The 21498-nt window shown below is 40.8% G+C and overlaps 1 protein-coding gene across 1 annotated transcript in view; it reads right to left on the bottom strand.

Moving 5' to 3' along the window:
- The window catches only part of LOC139666212 (cytosolic carboxypeptidase 4-like), a gene marked incomplete at both ends in the record, with an annotated part of 54587 nt that extends 33272 nt beyond the window's left edge, over positions 1-21315 (bottom strand). Inside the window, 5 exons of the mRNA XM_071545338.1 lie at positions 9367-9520; positions 14410-14542; positions 15605-15692; positions 20204-20352; positions 21226-21315. Coding sequence (XP_071401439.1) covers positions 9367-9520; positions 14410-14542; positions 15605-15692; positions 20204-20352; positions 21226-21315 — 614 coding nt within the window. The remainder of the gene's footprint in view (positions 1-9366; positions 9521-14409; positions 14543-15604; positions 15693-20203; positions 20353-21225) is intronic.
- Positions 21316-21498: the final 183 nt, after the last annotated feature.

Below are 21498 nucleotides of genomic sequence, written 5' to 3'. Positions count from 1 at the left end.
TCTTTTTTTTTTTCCCTTTAATTTGCTATTTCTTTCCTCTTTGTTTTGTTTTTGTCTTCTCTATTTCCTTTTGATTATTGTCTTTGACACATATGTACTGTACTCAGCTTACTCTGGTGATATAGAAAGAACTGTCATTGCCAATTTGTTGTATATTTGAAGACTAATAAAAAAAAAAAAACTGTTGAAAAAAAGTGTGGGATTGAGAATAATGCACATATTGGATCATAAATCAGACCTACTTGGCTCAAAGCATACAGCTGTGTAATAGCTGTGCGTGACATCCGTTTTTGGCTAATTGTGGGAGTGGGCCATCAGTTTCATGATGATTGCGATTTATAAAACAGAACAATGCGTGAACACCATGTTAGCAGGGTTTTATAAATCTGAAGAAATTTTGCGCATACACTGATTTTTAGTTTGAGCTCATCCACAGGGTAGACACTTGGGGTCATGGGGGATCTCCCAGTAACAGAACAGTCTTTCTAAACTCTGCAGCACCCTTGCAATTACCACTCACTACAAAACTGCTCCTATTGTTATCTAGCAGATGTCTAAATTTCCTCTTTTCTGCCAGCGCCTCCAACTATTCAATTATCTAATTTCTCTAATTAACGCTATGCTAATCGGCTGTCCTCTGCACCAATCACAACAATTAATTAAGCCTCGTTAGTGATAGTGACAGCCCGGCAATTATGTAGGCAACTTGAGGTTATGAGTGGTAATTGTAACGTTGCGCCGGGGTCATAATTAACATTTCTGTGTGTCAATGTGATTACATTGTGAGTGTTGTATAGCTAGCATGTCAACAGATTTGAGAGTGTCTGCGTCAGTCAGGGTCATTTGACTTGAATGACAGTTGATGCTATTGAGGAAGATATTTTGGCAATTTGGGTTGTGTGTCTGAGGAACCAATGGACCCGGTGTATAGAGGTTGTTGGCCGCCTGTCCCATTTCATCGTTTAACAGGCTTAGAGTATTGTGGTTACAAAAAATTTCAGATTACAGCTAGTCTTGGAAACTACACACAGAAAAATAAAGGTGCCGAAAATGGTTCTTGGGAGTGATGCCATAGAAGAACCATTTCTGGTTCCACAAACCTTTCAGACCAAGGTTCTTTAAAGAACCATTTCTGCACTAGACTCCTGCACTGTGTTTTTATCTGTCCTTCTATAGCCTCATTTGCAATTGCACAATATAGAGGGGTTTGGTTATTTTCCACATTTACACCATCACCCACCATCCAATAGCCTAACTAAGAATTAAGAACTTTTTAATAGCCTATCCCAAAGAACCTTATAGGGTTCTTTGAAACCATATATTTCTTAAAAGGTTCTTGAAAGGTTCTTTGTGGAACCAGAAATGGTTCTTCTGTGGCATCACTCCGAAGAACTTTTCGGTTCCAGTTCGCATTTTTATTTTTCTGTGTGTAGGTGATTCCCCCAGAATTTTATTCTTGTCATGGGGGAAAAGCCTCTGAAACAGCATTTAGACCATCATGAGACACTATTAGACTATTGGCCTTTTTGAGGCGGTCCCAGAGGAACTACATCTTCCAGCCCTGGAACGAATCGCTCTTGCCTTTGCCTCTCTTTCAGCACGTCGGGCAGTACTGCTCACATGGAAGGAGACTGCCCCACCCATTCGTTCTCATTGGGCCGAGGTCATAGTGAAAGGGGGGTGGAGGGAAACGGAGGGCCGGGGGAGGGGGGAGGGGGGAAATCATCGCCTGTGCAACAATTTTCCCTATAATTAGTACATAATGCAATGGTTCTTTCCAGGAAACATCCTGAAAAATGAACAGTTCCGTTCTAGGAAATTAGGAAATTGCAGACCTGGAAAATAAAGCGTTACCGATTTATGTTATGTATTATATATCAAACAATTGAATTAATAAAATGTGCAGAGAAAGTAAAATTTCATTGCAGATTTTGAGCCTCCATCCATCGCATCAGCAATGTACCAATGACTGGTGGCTGATATCTGATTAATAAAATGCCATATCGTCCCGAAACTGGTATGTTGGTCTAACCCTAGTTAACCATAATTTAGAAGAGTTAATAGGGTTTTAGGCTCTAGGTGACACATTACTTTTGTAAAATAGTGGTACACAGTTTTAAAGAGTAACCAAACCCCACCAAAATCTGTGGTGAAACCTGACATCTAATGGTGAAAAGTAGGGTACTGCACAGCCCAACCTGAGCCGCTTCACTGCTGCTTCCATCATCCGAATATTCAGAGATGAGAACAAACAAGTAACCTACTATTTATACCATGCTGCTGGTCTTGATAGTATATTGTAGGACTAAACATATCAGTAGGCCAGTGCTACTCTTCTTTATAAGACTACATATCAGTAGGCCAGTGCTACTGTTCTTTATAGCACTGATTCTCAACCTTTTTCATATCAAGGACCCTAATTTAGTCCACATTAGGGCCACGGACCCCCATTTGATTGATGATTTTATCTCTCAGACTCAAATCTGAGAATATTTTTATTGTTAGATATGATTTTGTCCAGAATCCCATGACTATCTGTATTGTAGGTAGAGAGATAACAGAGAAACTATGATCAAAATAGTCATTATTCTACATTCTCTAATTGTGTTCACTTCTTGTAAATGAAATAATGGTGAAGTTTAACAATTTGTCAGTTTGCTGGGGACCCCCTGGAACCCCCTCAAGGACCCCTGGTGGTCCCCGGACCCCATGTTGAGAACCACTGCTTTATAGTATACTGTAGGACTACATATCAGTACAACACATATCCAAGTGTTGAAATAAAGTATTTGTGATTGAAATAAAGTATTTGTGCGTTATATATCTGCGTAGATATACATTACTGTAACAGTCTTTTACAACAGGCTACTGTGCATAAGTGTAACTCTGGAAATGCAAAAGGCATAAGCCTACTGATGAGATATTCATAGTAGTGTTTTCCGTTGAGCACATCGGTGTGCAGTCGGTTGTTAGAAAGATGTATTCATATGATGGGTGTGTGTGTCATTTTGTTGCAAAAATGCATTTTGAGAGAAGATAAAACAGTTTTGAATGCAGTGATTCATGTTGGCTCACTAAGGCTCATTTTGAGAAAATGAGCCTTAGTTTCAGAAAATGTGTGTAAGCAATTGCGAAAAACTATAAATGGTCAAGGCTGTGTGTTTAGCCGGTATTTTACGACGGCTTTGATGACAACAGCATGACAATTTTCAGTGCCTATCTGGAATCTCAATCTTTCAACGAGATTAAAATGCACAAAATAACACACTGTACAATTATATACCTATGGATCCCAGCTTCAACCAAAATGACATTCACACCACCATAAAGCTGATGACAGAGGCTTTCGGTCTTAATCAAATGTTCACTTTTAGCCTTCAAATTTGAGATCTCTCCAGCTATTACTCAGATCCATTGATGCTAAGCAATGCAATGTCTCCCACACATCATTGGTCAAAGGGCCTGGTCATCTTACATTACCATTGGCCGACTGCCGGTTGAGGTCCATTACTATTGGCCTGTGGCCCGTCAAGGTCCATTACTATTGGGTTATAGAGGTAGCGAAGCCCATTACCATTGGCTGATTGAGAAGTCTTGGAACATTAGCTTCAGATAATGAGTTGGGTGTCTTGTTTCATATCATCCCAGTCTCTATCATCTATTCGCATGATACATTGTCTCGGCTATTAGGGACAACAAGGCCAGATACACAAGCGAGATTATGAGGCAATGAAGATGGACAATTTTACCAGCAATCATTTCACATTATAACTTGCCACTGAACGAACCTGTAGTATTCCGGGGACTTTTAAAGCTTGTGGGCAACTTTGGAGAAATGAGCAAGAATTTGAAAGTATACATGTATTGCGGTTACAAACACACATTGCTACAATCCTTGGTCAGGCGAGGTTCACTTTACACTGGAGAGAGAGAGCGCCGGCTCCTTAGCATTGACCAAACTTGATAAATGTTAAACCTTTTACGTAAAACACAGCTCTGCTAGCTCAATCTAGTTGTAACTAAAACATTAGCCAGCAAAAATACTTTTTGTCAGCATAGATTAGTCACTGCGGTTACAAACACACATTGCTACAATCCTTGGTCATGCAAGGTACACTCTACACTGGAGAGAGAGCGCTGTCTCGGGCAAATTTACTAAATTCCAAACCTTTTACAAAGCTCCACTAGCTCAGTCTAGTTGTTAATGAAATGTTTGGCGGCAAACAAATATTTTTTTTGTCACACATAGATTGGCTACCGCAGTTGCAAAGCCATATAGCTACAGTAAGGTACCTAACACTGGTTGACTGGCTGACCTGAATGTGGCTGCTTCCTGATGAACAGTCTTGTGCAGTGGGGGAAATAACTGGCTTCCTTACACAACAAGTTTATTCCAGTCCCAATATTCAGTTTGAATTATGGCTGTTTCACCTCATCTCTTTAAATATATGTGCTTTCTCTTTGCAGACTGGTCAGGACTAGACTGTGCATGTGTGATTGACAGGCAGGGGCGGGACGCCTCCTTGCAGAGAGCTGTCCTGATTAGTTAAGATTCAGGCGCCCTCAGATTTGGCTGATTGGCTGATTACAGGGCCTGGGACAGTCACAGAGACCGGATTTTTTCTCAGAGCATTTGACTTACTGATTGATGTTGGGATGTAAAGAAGATGTCAACAAATATTACCAACATGGTTGTAAAAATAACCTTGCCTACCCCAGCTTTAAGAATTCCATGACCATGCTGAGAAAATATATCATGACCCTGGGACCAAGCCACACCATTCAAATAGAAATGTTTCATGGTGAAATGCCTGGGTATTAATAGTAAAATCAAACTGTTAGTGCGACTCTCAGCTGATGTTTACATTGTTGGGTGTTTCCACCATGATAATGTGAAGGACACTGCTACCTGTGTACAGCTTATTTAGTAATTCTTGTTAGTGTAGAAGTATTCTACACAGCAGATAGGCTAATCGTGAGTGAATTAATTAAGTAATGAATATCTTAATGAACCGATTTTGTATCGGTCAGCGAGTGTTTAACCCAGTGATTCTCAACCTTTTTCAAGGATTTAGTCCACATTAGAGCCACGGTCCCCCTTTTGATGAGATTATGTCTCTCAGACCCAAGTCTTTCTATGATTTTGTCAAGAATTCCATGACTATCTGTATTATTCAGCTATTTGGCTTGTGCTCAAAAGCTTGTCCAAACCAACTGAATTGAAAAGATCAATAGAGTCTTTTCAATTCAATTGGTTTGGATGGTCAGGTGTCTGTCTTGTTTTGTGATGGTATTGCTCTTATTCAGTCATGTCGTATGGGTGGGAGGTCCCAAATCAGCAATATCAAAAGACCTTTCTAATAACCACACTGGGTTCTGTAGTCTGATTAGCACTTTTATTAGAGGGGTCTTTGAGTCATTATGGTTCTATATAAAACCACTACCCCAGTGATTCTCAACCTTTTTCATATCAAGGACCCTAATTTAGTCCATATTAGGGCCACGGACCCCCATTTGATGAGATTTTGTCTCTCGGACCCAAATATGAGAATATTTTTATTGTTAGATATGATTTTGTCCAGAATTCCATGGCTATCTGTATTGTAGGTAGAGAGATAACAGAGACACTATGAGCAAAATAATCATTCTTCTGCATTGTCTGTGTTCACTTTGTGTAAATTGTGTTCACTCCTTGTAAATGAAATAATGGTGAAGTTTAACAATTCATCAGTTTGCTGGGGACCACGTAAAAAACCCCCTCAAGGACCCCCGGTGGTCCCGGGACCCCACGTTGAGAACCACTGCACAACCCTAACCAAGAAACCCATGAAGAACCCTCCAATTTTCTGGGTATAGTCAAAGAGAGAGACAATGAGCAAAAGATAGGGAAGAGGGTGATAGAGAATGTAGCAGATACAAAAAAATACAGAAATAAAACAGAGATTCAGACAGACAGAGGAAATGTCAGCTGCAGAGGGAGAGAGAGAGAGAGAGAGAGAGAGAGAGAGAGAGAGAGAGAGAGAGAGATGATGGCACAAAGTGTGACAGAGAAATTGTCCTAGTCCGGTGTCAGCTACCTAGAGGCCATGCCTGTCCCGGTAAATGAGATTATGTTTGATAATTAACGGCTTTCAGAAACGAGCTGTGATTGCACTGGAAGCCTTTTTTAATTAGAGACAAGAGGGGGTGGGGGGTGCAGGGGGTGCAGGCTGCTTTGGCTAATCCATCCCTACTGCCAAAAACCTTGCATCTCCAAGAAATAAAAGTTGACTTGTCAGAGATGAACATTGCACCCGCATTGCACCCATGTATTTTTTTTTAAATACAGAAATGGATATGAATGGGTTTACATGGGTGTTTAAGGTCATGAATCTCAAAAGTTTAATTAAAAACAAGGTAATCACTTAAAATGATAGGAGTTATGAGGTTTTCGCATAAGAATGACACTCTGCAGGGTAAAGTCATGGTGTTGTTATAAACCCAGCAACATGGTTGGTTGTAATTAGACCTGATTAGCATAGTCATTTGCATATACAGGAAGAAAACTGGAACTGATTGGCTGTTACTGCTCTAGGCCTTGTTTGTACTCAAGTTTGGGTTGTTTGTCACTCACACACACACACACACACACGCCACCCTTTGAGAAAAAAACACACAAATCCACATAAGTATACCTGGAAGCGCCTTGGTACTATCAGTCTCATTCTGGTCGCCGCTGAGAAACTCCACAGTTTCAAGGTTTTAAGGTTAATTGTCTTGCTCAAGTGAATATCAGCTAACCTTATGTGGAGTGAGCTCTCCCCTCCACTTCACCTAAAGGCTACGGGAAACCTTTCAGAGGTGCTAGAGATGGACAATAACGCCTTCAGCAGGGATGGGGTTTGGCAACCAAGACAAAATCAATGTGGAGTGCACATTCGGCTAGAAGGAAACAGGGACAGTGTCATAGATGCATAGATGCAAAGCAGTCTACACAGTGCAACAGTATTGCAGAGAGGAGGCGAGTGAATGATCCTGGTTCAGTGTGTTGTCTGCAGACATTGCCATGCCTCCTAATGGCCACTAGGGGTCAGGTAGGCCAACCGTGAGGATAGGAATGAAGAAATTTTGTTCATGGCTAGGTAACAATACCCACCTGCAGTAAGGTTGGGCGATTGGACGAATAGGCAAGGCAAGGCAAGGCAGCTTTATTTGTATAGCACATTTCATACACTGAGGCAATTCAAAGTGCTTTACAGAGTAATAAAAAATACAGTAAAGGTTTTACAATTAAAAAGTACAGACAAGATACAAAAGATAAAAGACTTAAAAAGTAAACTAGTGCAGTTCAAATCAAGTGAAATAGAAAGATAAAAGAACACAACAAATATTCCCACTTTTAGATGCACATTGTGAGTGAACCCGTATGTTTTTCTTTCATTTTCTTATCCCTTGTCCTCCCTGATTCTACTCTTGATCTGATATTTACGTCAGATCTCACTGCCTAAGGCAGACGAGAATCGTAGATTCTCCTCTCGGTCCAGAGATGGATGAGAATCATATAGGGTAAAGATAAAGCTCTGTCATCTAGCTCTTGAGTTCCTAGATAAAGCTCTGTCATCTAGCTCTTGAGTTCCTAGATACTCTGTCCCCCCCCACATATAGTGTTCACTCATGCGCAAGTAAGCATTATCCGGACAAGACAAATGAAAATCTGTACTTGTCTGTGTCAGCTCTGTTGGGATCCTGAACAGAAACAGTTAAAAAAAGATTTTAGCCATTACAGGGTAGAGTAGGCAGTGTAAAATAGGAAAGTTTTTGTCTTTGACTTAAAAGTGGTCAGAGTTGGGGCTTGTCTAATATCATCTGGGAGGTTATTCCAGGTCTGTGCTGCATGATAACAAAACACTGCTTCATCGGGGATCTGCAATTCATCGCCGGTGGAAATTCCCTTGCCAATTTTTTGCCCATTTACTTACCATGGCATACACCTTCGACCACTGAGTCACTAGGACACCCCAAATAATTCAAAACCATTTGACCATGGTGCACAAATTAATTTTAGACGAAGACACAAAAAGGAAGTGAAGCATAATTCCTAAACGCTTCATGCTAGAGCAACCAAACTTCAGATATATATTTGGGATGGACCCAAAGTGTGACAGACCACATTTGGTCATCCTCCATAGAACCACCATTAGGTCAGCTTTGCAATAGTGACCACTTTAACTAAATTTCTCAACAAAGTTGCTTTTTACACAGACACATTTTTCACCTGCCTACATCATCTTTGTACCGCAGAATTTTGGTTGCCTAGACACACAAAAGAGGTTGTCGGTGAAGATGCACAAACAGGAAGGGACGAAGATTTCCGAAAGCAAGGGGCCCCAAAATGTGTCTCACCACATTTGGTCATGCAGCAATGGCACCACCATCAGGACAAATTGCCAATTTTGGCAACATATCAGGCACCATTTCACTTGGCGATTGTAGGATTGTCACCAAAATTTTCTATCATTGAGATGTAGGACTTTTCCAAAATGATGAATCAAACTTATATTGTCACTGTCAAATCACTAATTCACTAATGGTCACTTGTGGCTAAATATATAGATTTTCTTGTCACACACACAACATTATGTACCTTGATATCAACAAAAAACATGGCAGCCACCAGTACTTACTATTACTATTGGGCTACTATTGCTCAGTCAAAGAGTGAGCGAGAATATTCTGTTAACTGGTTTATTCATGGAAACAGGGAGACTCAGTCACAAGGAATCAAAGGTTCATATAAGCAGATTAACCTGAAGAAAACCTTAACCAGAGTATAGACAGGCTTACTCTTCATGTAAACCACTGTCTCCCACATCCCCTGTGACCCCGGGCCGAAGCCAAACCATTCAAATTAGAACGTTTCATATTAAAATGCATGGGTATCAATGGTAAAATCATTTTTTTCCCATTCCTGACTATGTCGGAACCCTTGCAAGAAACTGACAGGATGAAATGGTATAATTGCTTTGTGCAAATGCCCAGTGTGTAATAAAAGCTATTACTGTATAAAATTATGCTAATGCTGATACGGTATGATGAACCTCATATGGTTTTCTCCTAAACAAATTATTTCTTCATATTTCCGACTGCTAAGGATCACTGGGTTTCAATTAAGTACCGAAAAAAATAAACAAAGCATGGGATATCTATCTGTCTCTGTCAGGATGGATGGCTGACTGTCTGCTTTTGTTTTCACACAGACTCACACAAATACACACACCTGCATATGCTGCACACACATACACAACACCTGTATACTCTGCACACATGCACATACTCTGACCCTCTATCAGACCAGAAAAACACATTCGCGTACACACACACACTTACGTAGTTGGTGCATGTCTCTCCACCCTCTGCTAGCAGGACAAGCAGTGATGGTGACCAGTGGGCAGACGTTCCCAGCCAAAGTTGTACACAGAGCCTGCTGGTGGAAAAACACCTTGGCAGGATCCACCAAACGCTGCAGGACCTGAAGATGGGCCTGAGAGAGAGTAAGAGAGAGAGAGAGAGAGAGAGAGAGAGAGATAGAGAAAGAGAGCAGGAGAGTTTGAAAAAAATCCTTGGCTCGACAAAACGGTAATTGGGTGATTCTTCAATATGGGAAACTTTTGGGTACTTAAAATATATAAAAAAAAAAAAAAAAGAAACTTAAGTAGCCTATATAAGGCTCCCACACACCATCTACTTCAAATCACAATTTACTGGACATTTCGGTCAGAGACCTTCTTAAGCATCAAACATGGAAATAATACCACCTGTAAAAAATGAAATCTTGTAACACAGGTCTTGGGCAACAGTGGCTGTGAACAGCTGATTGTGTTTCTAAATGTACATATTTAGTAGTGGTTAGTAGTCAAATGTTTTTTCTTGCATTCTACAACTTAGTGTTTTGGAGTAACTTAGCTGTATCCAATTTCGGACAGCATACGACCAAAAATTCACAATCAATGGAGACGTAGTGCAGGTGGTGAGGCTGGAGTCTGGGTGGCTATGTTCAGCAAACCTCAAGGTTATCGGCCCTACAGCAGCTTGAAGGGGATAAAGCTGTTTGCCTATCCTGTAACGTAAACCAATTTCCTTCAGGATCAGTAAAGTATCTATCTATCTATCTGTTGGACACCTGGGGGATTTCTTGGGTAGGGAAGATCATGTAGGAGAGCATGACGACCCAGTCCTTGGTCCTTGGGGATTCCCACACAGGAGAAGAGGGTGGACAGCTCTCTGTAGACTGTCTTGAATGTGGCTTTCCGCAAGGGAATGTCTTCCAGGCATCGGATCGTGTAGTCTACCATCACTAGGATGTACTTGTGACCACTGGCCAACTCCGAGGTGGCCCCTGAGGGGATGGGCATGGGCTGTAACGTACACCGGAATTTCCTTCAGGATCAATAAAGTATCCATCTATCTATCTGTCTATCTATCTATTCATCTATCTGTTGGACACCTGGGTGACTTCTCGGATAGGGAAGATCATGTAGGGGAGCATGAAGACCCAGTCCTTGGTCCTTGGGGATTCCCACACAGGAGAAGAGGGTGAACAGCTCTCTGTAGACAGCCTTGAATGTGGCTTTCCGCAAGGGAATGTCTTCCAGGCATTGGATCGTGTAGTCTACCATCACCAGGATGTACTCGTGACCCCTGGCCGACTCTGAGGTGGCCCCTGAGGGGATGGGCATGGGCCAGCTTCATGATGGTGTCTACGCTGGAATGGGGGACTGCCAGTAGCTTGGTGCCTTTGCCGCTTTGTTATTTCACAGAGTAGAGGAGACTGCTCTTGATTTTGAAGTGCTGGGAAGAGAGGCGACCCCCTGTCGATCAATTCCCCTCCATGTCCAGAACCTGGTTCCAGCAGTGTTTCTGCCAATTGTCCTCCAGCTCCGTGTGTCTAGGGCGAATGTATACATGGCCTGGAACCTGGGCCAATCCTGCCCTAAGATGAGTGGCACCAGCATTTATCTATAACCCCCACAGTTAAGGGCCATTCCCCCAGAGGTTCAGCTATCCTCACCTGACCACTGATACTAGGCGTATGTCCCCATGGACACACATGAAAGGGAGGGAGCCTTCTTACTGGAAGTCCAGTGGAAGAATATGAGACTGGGCCAAGGTGACGTGCTGCCGGAATCCAGGAGAGCCTGTACTTGTCTGCCCTGGATCCTAACCATTCTTTGGATAGGGCAAGACTGCCCCTAGGCGATGACCCTAGGCCACGTACAGCACACCCATCCAGCCAGGCTTTCAGCAGATCCAGGACAGGGTGGCCTGGCTCAGCTCCAGCACTTTCAGCATTTTCTGGGGATCACTGAGGGCAGTCAGGCCAATGCTCTTCCTCTCTTCCTCTGGTAGGGCCCTTAGGAAATTATCCATGGCCACCTGGACCACAACCTGGCTTGCCAAGAGTCGGTCTGGCAGTCGGTGGTGTTGGATCATCTGAGTCTGGGGGGTCGAGGGCCAGTGTACCTCAATCCCAGACTTCCAGAGCCCATAGTCACGTGACAAGGCTTGATGGGCTAGGCCAGGTAATACTTAGTGGGATGTCACTTCGTGAGATGGCCTCTAGAAGGCGTCTCTGACTAAGAGATGGCCCTGAGTCTCTTGACAGAAGAATCAAATCTAGGCTACATCCAGGGAGTCATTGGGCCGGAACGCCATTCCAGGAGTGAATTTGACAACGTAACGCATATTCTGGTTCTGAACAAATAAAAACAGAGCAGTACCGGTGGTTGTACCTGTTTTAGGAGCTTAAACTACTGGCTCGGTTTGTTTTATGACCAGCGTTTTCCGGCAGTGCTTAAAAACGGAAAACTCTACTCAACCGGGATGCTGGGCGACATTAAACAAACGCACAATCAAATGCCACCACAGACAGTTTAATCTGAGCCACAGAGCTGACAGGTTGTGTTGTGAAAATGTCGAGACAGAAGAAACTACACATTCTTTCCTATTTTCACCCCCAATGTGAGTGACAAAACAATGTCCCAATGGTCAGAATGGACAGAAATCTATCCGTCAGTAAATATGTCCATTTTCCAACGGATCAGTGTGGCCGCAGCTAGTTGAATTCAACACACACGCCGTGGACCTGCACAGGATCTGTACTTTTTAAAATAATATTCACAGATACATTCTCAATCAATAGACCAACCGTAGCCTATCCAGTTCGGGACCGGCACAGTGTGTTCTCTTACCTTAGTTTAGGCAGCATTAATATAGGAACTGGCTGTTGGTAACCTTGCCTAGGGCTGCCTCTCAGGCTGTCTGCATCAATTCACTGACTGCCTGCTGTCTGTATGAGTGTGTTCGTGGCAAATATGTCTCGTTCGAGTGTGTGAGTCATGCTTCGTACGGCTGTATTTATGTAGCTGCCTGTTTGCCTTTTCAGGCACCAATTTTAAATTTCTTGGCACCACTATTTGTCACACATTAAAATGGGAGGTTAATACCAGCCTCATAATTACAAAAGTCCACCAGAGACTTGACTTCCTGCGCCAGGTCAAAAAGTTTGGTGTGTGCAGAGAGGCCATGACTCACTTTTACAAAGCTGTGGCGGATACGGCAACTCAACCACTCAAGAGAGGAAGCAGTTGGAAAGAGTTGTACGAACAGCATCTAAGATCATCGGCTGCGACCTCCCGACTGTTTCCTCTATCTGCTCCGCTCGCAAAAAGCGCAGCGCACCGAAAGTGATCGCTGACTCCACTCACCCAGCAAGCTGTCTTTTTAAACTCCTCCCCTCAGGGAAAAGACTCCAGCGCTTGCCCAGTAGGACGTCCCGCCTCAGGGACAGCACATATCCTGAAGCTATTTGGCTTCTGAACTCTGACAGCATGAGCATTTTAGGATGTCCAACCTGAAATAATTGCATTCTGTAATTCTTGGAGGCCGAATAATCCAAAAGCAGAGTTAGGAAGTGGGAGGTTATACGTAACAAGACTGCAGTAATCTTCATATGAAAAATGGTAACTGTAATCAGTTACAGTTCATGAAAAAATTGGAATACAGACACTACACTACAGACACTACAGAGATTACTTTAGATTACTCAGAAGCATGTTTGAAGGGAACAAATGTATGAATGTTAACACAGAGATACAAATAGATACTAATAGAAAGATCTTTTACACTTCCTATGATGGTCAACAATGGTTGTAGATGACAAGAATATGGATATTCACATTGTAGCCTTGGAATTAGAATAAATAATTTACATATTCAGGGGATGGATTTTGGAGTCGAAGTGAGTCAAAAGCACCTGAAAGTAAGTAGATGTCACAGAGTTGGAAAAATTCAGTGAATTACTGGATTTTCCAACCTTGCCCTTTCTCAACCTTGCACAAAGACAGATAAATAGATAGAGAAACAGAGAAACGTGGATGGAAAGAGAGAAAGTTAGAGACTGAGAGACAAAGAGAGAAATGAAAGAGACACTAGCTTATACCAGGGATATTCACATCTTTTTTAAATCTACAAAAAGCAGGAAATTGAAAGAAACCAAAAAAGACAAAGAAGCAAAGAAAAAAGAAAAAAAAGAAAAAAGGGAGAGAGGGATTAGTCACTGACTTACAAGTCAAATATCGCACAGTACAACTCATAGGTTGTAAAGAATAGGGGTACAACCAGGTCACTGTACAACCATGTAACGTATGGTTATTTTTTAAGTTGCATAAGAAATATTAAAATATCTTTTCAAGTCTAGGGTTAACAGACAGCAAGCATTTGTATCCTCCACAAACAATGAACTCAAAATGACCAGAGGGCCAGCTGATTGGGTTGTTTTTTTTTTGTGTTTTTTTTCTGTCACCTTTCGATATTTACTGTTACCATTCATATCTGGTTGCAAAATTACAAAGTAAGGTTTGTAAGAAATTTAAATGATCATAATCATCATGTTGGCTTGCAGGAAATCAACATTATCATCAATGTCCCGTGACTACTACACCAATTCCCTGATTAAATTTGCATACCATCACGTTTTGCCTCCAAGTTGGTTACAGGAAATATATATTCATGAATTAAACAATAAAAATAAATAAATAAAGGACATCAATTAACTAAACCCCAAGCTATGGCAAAGTCTGTGCATCTAATATTATTTACTGCCAAAATGTCCACTTCCTTATGTCCATTACATTTCTGACTGATGACTGATATTATTATTTGGTAAATGTAATAAATTGTTTGGTATAAGGACTGACAAGATACTGTTTGGTCAATGTGATAAATTATTAGTTTTATGTCACCAAACTATAATTTTAGAGGGAAAATTGGTCCTGAAACCACCCCTGATGTGGGTTTTTTTGGATATACTGTAACTTCCAAAGAAATATCTGCCGATTTTTGCTTGATCTAGATAGATAGATAGATAGATACCTGCAGTGCAGAGTATGTGTAAGGATAATGGTAGGCCAGGTAGCAGACATCCTCATTGTGTTTGAAGGTCACGGTAAAGGTCAAAGTGTAAAAAGTCGCTCTCTTTCTTCCCCGAGCTGGACAGAAGTGGTTTCTGGATGGGGAAAAAGAAGGAATCAGAAACAACTGAAGTTATTGTAAAATGTACATCTACAAAATCTACAAAGGAATAAATCTTTGTTTTGTTTTGTTTTTTTATTTTGTCTTGTTTTTGTGCTAAGCGCTCATTGCTGTCGCATATTTTAAATTTTGTCTCCATATGAACATATTGTGTAATACGCTTAAGGCAGATTGGAAACCACCTATGGAGGTAGCTTTGCAAAACATCAGGTTCAAATGCTTTTGGAAATTTTTTATTTTTAATATGGTACTGTGGTCTGTCTAGACAGTGCTTTTTGCTAGCGTCTTTTTCAATATTCCATTGGTTGCTACCCTCTAGTCATGATGATTAGATTCATAATGATTAGATTACTTTGCAACAAAATGTCTCAGCTGATCAATATTCCTCTATTTGTTGTAAGACATTACAGTCTACCGTCAATGAGGAGACAATCATCTGTCTGAAGAGTGAGAATTACGGTCTTTGAGAAAATGTTTGAATCTTAAGCACTGTTTTTCTTCTTTTTTTTTTTTTTTCTTTGTGCTCTCCTTCCTGTGATTTTGACTGTATTTTCATTTCATTTCATAAGAACTGCTTTCAGGCAGAAACATTCTCCTAAGCTGTGCTGTCTAAGGCGGGACATCCAAAGAAAACGAAAACATGTTTGCAAAGATCGGGGGGAGAGTTTTGGATGAAACTAGCTGGGCTTGTCACGTTAGCATTTGGAGATTTTTTTTTTTTTTTCATAATCTGACATTGTTTTAATGTACAGTGTTTTGTCTACTTCCTTGTTCCAATATTTTCATTTTTGCTTAATGTCATAGACACGGTTATTCTTGCCTACTCTTGTGCTATGTTGAACGATTCTTCCCATGCATTTATCCGGTAAGTACATAATCTTCACCCGGTTAATATCTAGTATTTAGGATGAGTGTAAAACGACAGGTTACCACTAAAGTTATAATAACAAAACACATGAATGCTTGGTGGGGCCATGGAAAAAAAACAATAATTTACATTTCTATTTTCCACTGAATCTGCCTGTCCCCTCCGTACCTGAAATAACAGATTTCAGTTCCGGTCCTGACCCAGTGTGGTCTGCCTTCCAGAGCTTCTCTCACTGAGTACAGCACTGGCTGCATGCCTGCAGTACATACACACACACACACACACACACACACACACACACACACACACAGATAGACAGACAGCCAGCCACATGGATTAGATCAGAGCAGTGGCATTTACTCGCTTTTGCCAAATGAAACATTAGAACTCCAATTTTGGTGATTTTCACGTTTTAGCTTTAATTGAAGTATGGTCCCTCTATCGGTTAAGACAGTTCCACAACCCCTTAGTCTTACAATCCTCTTTCAAAAACCATTGGATAAACTCACATATGCATGGTTTCCAATCTAAAAACAAGGGTGTTTTTCTTAGCTCCTAAACATTTTGGAGATACAAGGTTTTCGCCTAAAACATTCTCACTCTCTGTATGTTTGCTGACAACAATATCTTGTTACACTATCTCATCACCATGCTCTACAAAGCAGTAATCTCTTAAAATAACCTTACATCTTCATTCATGTATATTAATTGACCCCTTACTTCATGCAAAATCCCCTTAAAATTAAGTAATGGAGGAGAAACCTCCTTAAACACCCCCTTAATCTTGACTCCTTACTTTCTAATTGAATGTAGAATTCAGGGAGACAGGAACTTTTCCATTAATTTCCACTTATTAATCCTGTACACCATGCACAAAAAGCATGAAAAATCCCTTAATTACTAGTGTCTTTGTGAATCAACCCATGAATAAATCCCTTATAAACCTATGATACTACCCATACTTTTTTAAAGCTATGTTATTTTTAATGGATAATCAATGTTTATGTAAAGGTGAAATTAAGGACATTTCCACAACCCCTTAGTCTTACAATCCTCTTTCAAAAACCATTGGATAAACTCACATATGCATGGTTTCCAATCTAAAAACAAGAGTGTTTTTCTTAGCTCCTAAACATTTTGGAGATACAAGGTTTTCACCTAAAACATTCTCACTCTCTGTATGTTTGCTGACAACAATATCTACATTGTTACAATATTTCATCACCATGCTCTACGAAGCAGTAATCCCTTAAAATAACCTTACATCTTCATTAATTTACATTTATTGACCCCCTAATTCATGCAAAATCCCCTTAAAATGAATTAAGGGAGTTATTAATGGAGGCTAAACCACCTTAAACACCCCCTTAATCTTGACTCCTTACTTTCTAATTGAATGTAGAAATGTAGAATTCAGGAAATTTTCAATAATTTACAGCTTGAAAAAATCCGATATACATTGAAAGGCTCTTCCAAGAAATTAAAAAAAAAATGTGGGGGCCTTTCTTTGCCTATGCAGAGAAAATTACCTTCCCAGTTACCCCCGAATAAAATCTCATTTTATCTTATTTACTTATTATTTTTATTTATTTATTCTTATTCTGACCTGATGGGTGAGGTTATTATGTTTACTGTAATATGTGAAATATGAACGTTTTCCTTGCAGTTGCTATGTATTGTATGTTGTTGTTTTTTCTACTGTACTACTATAATATGACACTGTCACTCACAAGCGCTTTAACATTATTGCCAATTTGTGTATATAAAAACTCAATAAACAAAGTTCATAAAAAAAAAAGAATGTAGAATTCAGGGAGACAGGAACATTTCCATTAATTTCCACTTAATAACCCTGTACACCATGCACAAAAAGCATGAAAAATCCCTTAATTACTAGTGTCTTTGTGAACCAATCCATGAATAAATCCCTTATAAACCTATGATACTAACCATACTTTTTTTTTAAGCTATGTTATTTTTAATGGATAATTAATGTTTCATCTTTTCATCAATTTTGTGATTTTTTTTTTAATTTTCTTTTAATTGTTTTTTAATGTTACCTTTACATAAATGTAAAGGTGACATTTCGGGGATTTCGTAGTGATATGGGACTAAACAAAGCATTAATTAAAGATGTATTAAATAATCTATGACTTCTATTGGCGACCAATAGGAATTGCAACAACATCAACAGAACTCGTCTCCTCCTACACAATTGTCACATACTGTCAGTCCTTGTATCAAAAGATTTTGGCATGACAGCGTTTGTTTTTTTTTTATCCAATCTCTTCACCTGTATTAGAAACCATAGGCTATTCCCACATATTTAGCTCCCGGGCTGGAAAAGTTGAAGAGACACTGTTCTAGTTGAATGTGACAGCATCAAATCTCCAGAGGTGAGAAACAGATAGCTAGATGACTTTCTAGTCTGTCAGCACGTTACTATCTTTCAGAAGAAAAGCCATTTTTCTGTACAATGGGATACAGGCTATTTTGGCAGAACACCCTTTTCTTCTATTCACTTCTTCCCAAAGATAAAACCGATTTCCTGGGGGACTTTGAAAAGAGCTATTTTCCGGTACAAAGGGCATTGGATGAGTCTGTGTGTGTGTGTGTGTGTGTGTGTGCGTGTGTGTGTAGAGCCAAACTGAGAGAATGAGTGTGCACATTTGTCTTTAGCTAGAAGAGATTGCTATTGTGGAAACTGGGTGTGTTTTGCAATCCTTTTGTCTCTGTGTGTGTGTTTAGCTGAGGGTGGGAGAGAATGAAAACACAGCGAGAGGTCTGTTCTATCAACCCTTAGTGTGTGTGTGTGTGTGTGTGTGTGTGTGTGTGTGTGTGTGTGTGTGTGTGTGACTAAGCTCTGATAGAGGGTCAGAGTGCAGGAGGCCATATAAATAAGAGAAAGTCCCATTGATAGCAAGCTGATGGGAGCAATCTCTGTTTACTGTAGGCAATAACAATGGTCTGGTGAAACGTTATATTAACCATATTTTGACTTATTACATGGCTCTGTTGAATATTCAATTCTGACTGGCCAATGAACACATTCTGAGGTTCTTTTTGAATAACAGTCTGCAGCAAACAAGTCAAAGTTTTGTTGATTTCTAATCAAATTAACAAGCAACACCTTGTGGAAAAAAGATAGTTACTCCTTGGTTACTGCAGGCAAACGTTCCCAAGGTCCTATGTTCCCAAGGTCCTATGTTCCCAGGGTCCTATGTTCCAAGGGTCCTATGTTCCCAGGGTCCTATGTTCCCAGTTCAATATTCTGTTAACACACATTAACCCTCCTATTGTGTTTCATACATATTATCCAGTTTTTTTTTTATTGGAACAAGGCTTCAAAAGAGCTATATAAACACAACAAAACCAATGGTTATCATTTTATTTGATTTTGAAAGTCTCTAACCCTAACCCTAAACTCTAGAATTGGGGAACATAGGACCCTGGGAACATAGGACCCTTTGTCATGTTCCCATTATGTGCCATATAAATCTGGGGAACATAGGACCCTGGGAACATAGGAATGACTCCGGGCAGATGGCAGAATCATTTGAAGAGAAGCAGACAGAACTTGTCCGCAAATACCAACATCTCTTGTTCTCGATTCATCTCCATTCTGCTAACTCAGCGATAAAAATGCATGCCAGAATAGCTGGCGGGAAATTGCCAACATTTTAGGGATAGACATTGGAACATGCAAAATTAGCGGAAGCAAATTCGCGACCGTGCACGGCGGGAAATGCTGGAATAATGGAGTGGAGATGGGACTGATGGGGTTTTTTTCCCTCCAAAACTTGCAGTCGGACAAAAAGTACGCATACAATTATGTGAACAATGAAGTATGTTTCCAGCCTTACTTAACAGCTCTTTAGCAACTAAAAATTGCCTAAAGGTTAGGTCATTCTAAGCCCAATCTCGGAACCCATCGTCTATCGGTCTGACGATGATTAGACTCTGGGGGCGACGGCCAATATTTCAGGGTTTCCGGTGTAGCCAGCGGACATCCGGGCCAAGACTTCCTCTTCCGTGTGCCGGTCATTGTTTACAGTCCGATTAGCAACTTGAGACGCGAGAATGGAGCTGGAGTTGAGTACAATTCACAAACGTCGATACTTTTTGTAGGTGTTTTAGGTCCAGACAACATTTCAGCTAATCTCTATAAACAGATATCTGCATATGAGACGTCGTATATATTGGCCGTTGCCCCCAGAGACGATGGGTTCCGAGATTGTTCTAAGCCTGATCGGACCATCCTGATCATTGGGGTGATTCTGGGCTGGTGGGGGCACTCAGCCCTGACAGTCAGTCAGATTATCCTGTAGTGTGAACGGGTTCAGTACTCCCAATGACTCCAGACCAGTCGGACCCCATCAGGAATAGCGTAAATGCAATGTCTTTTCCACTTTTCTGCTTCATAGGACTTGGATTACGCTGCACAAGCTGAGTCATTGAGTCATTTTATGGTTTTTTTTGGTCTTTTTGGAACTCTAAAGAAGCGGGTGAACTGTTCCTTTAAAATGATTCCACATGCCTCATAATGTAATACGCATGTAATAACATACTTCATGTACTTTAAGTGATGTTATTGCATTATGTAGTCAAGGCAGAATAGCCTCAATAAGTCAGTCCATATGCTAAGATTAACGCAAAACTGTTTCATGTACTCAAGCGCTAACGTTGTGTCCTCCACCAATATCTGAATAAATGATCTCATCCCTCTTTCCACCTCCCTCACTCCCCCCACCCCCCACCCTTTCTCACCGTAGTTGAACTGACTGTTGGTCTTCTCACAGTTGATGATGTTGAAGCGATAGGGGACGTTGGCCACCATGTTACTGACTTCAAAGTAAAACCACTGGGTGTGCTGGGAGCAGTTCGCATCCGCATTCAATATGAGGTCATATTCATATCTACAGAGGAGGAGAGGGTCGAGAGAGAGAGAGAGGAGGAGAGAAGAGGAAAGTAGATGAGAAGAGAGGAGACGAGGGAAGGAAAAAAGGAGTAAAAAGAAGAGAAGAGAAGAGAAGCAAGCGAGGGAGATAGAAACAGAGAGCAGAGGAGCGGAGAAAACAGGAAAATGAAAAGAAAAACGAAAGAAGGGGGTGGGAGGTGAAAAGAAAAGAGGAGAAAGGAGGAGAGGAGAAGAAAGAAGATGAGAAGAGAGGAGACGAGGGAAGGAAAAAGGGAGGAAAAAAGAAAAGATGAGAAGAGAAGAAAGCAAGGGAGGCAAAAAAAGGGGAGGAGAGAAAAAGGAAAGAAGAGAAGAGGAGAGAAGAGGAGAGAAGAGGAGAAGAGAAGAGAAGCAAGCAAGGAGATAGAAAAAGAGAGGAGAGGAGAGAGGAGGAGAGAAGAGGAAGGTAGATGAGAAGAGAGGAGACGGGGGAAGGAAAAAATGAGGAAAAAAGGAAAGATGAGAAGAGAAGAAAGCAAGGGAGACAAAAAAAGAGGGGAGGAGAGAAGGAAAAAAGGAGAGAAGAGAAGAGAAGAGAAGAGGAGAAGAGAAGCAAGCAAGGGAGATAGAAAAAGAGAGGAGAGGAGAACATAGGAAAAGGATATAGGAAAGAGGAGGATAGAGGTAAGTAGAAGAGAGGATGGGAGGATAGAGGAGAAAATGAAACTCATACTCAGTAACATGTTACAGCAATATTATTACTTTCCCCAGAAAGGCATTGAACTATATGATTATCCCAGTTTGTTTGAAATGGTATAGTGTGTGTGTGTGTGTGTGTGTGTGTGTGTGTGTGTGTGTGTGTGTGTGTGTGTGTGTGTGTGTGTGTCCATACCTGCGGACCTGGATAGCTTTCCTCAGGTTTCCACATTCAAACTTAGAGAAAAACCTCAAGGAGTCCGGCCTATCAGACAAACACTGAGGACTGAGACACACAGAAACAAGACAGCATCCTCAATGTTTCATATTTGTATTCAAAAGACACAGAAATATGAGATAAATTTAACATTGCATGTTTACTACTTACATTTAGAGCCTGAAATGAGATTTTCCCAATTGTACTATGTTGACAAAGATGAACGACAACAATAGTAATGAACCAACACAC

Source organism: Centroberyx affinis, unplaced genomic scaffold (assembly GCF_046629955.1).
Source record: "Centroberyx affinis isolate AG114_WGS23_722 - 3 ecotype Tasmania unplaced genomic scaffold, CSIRO-AGI_Caff_v1 ptg004878l_1, whole genome shotgun sequence".
Lineage (NCBI taxonomy): Eukaryota > Metazoa > Chordata > Actinopteri > Beryciformes > Berycidae > Centroberyx > Centroberyx affinis.
Note: the sequence above shows the minus strand (reverse complement) of the source record. Positions and strands in the feature narration are given on the sequence as shown.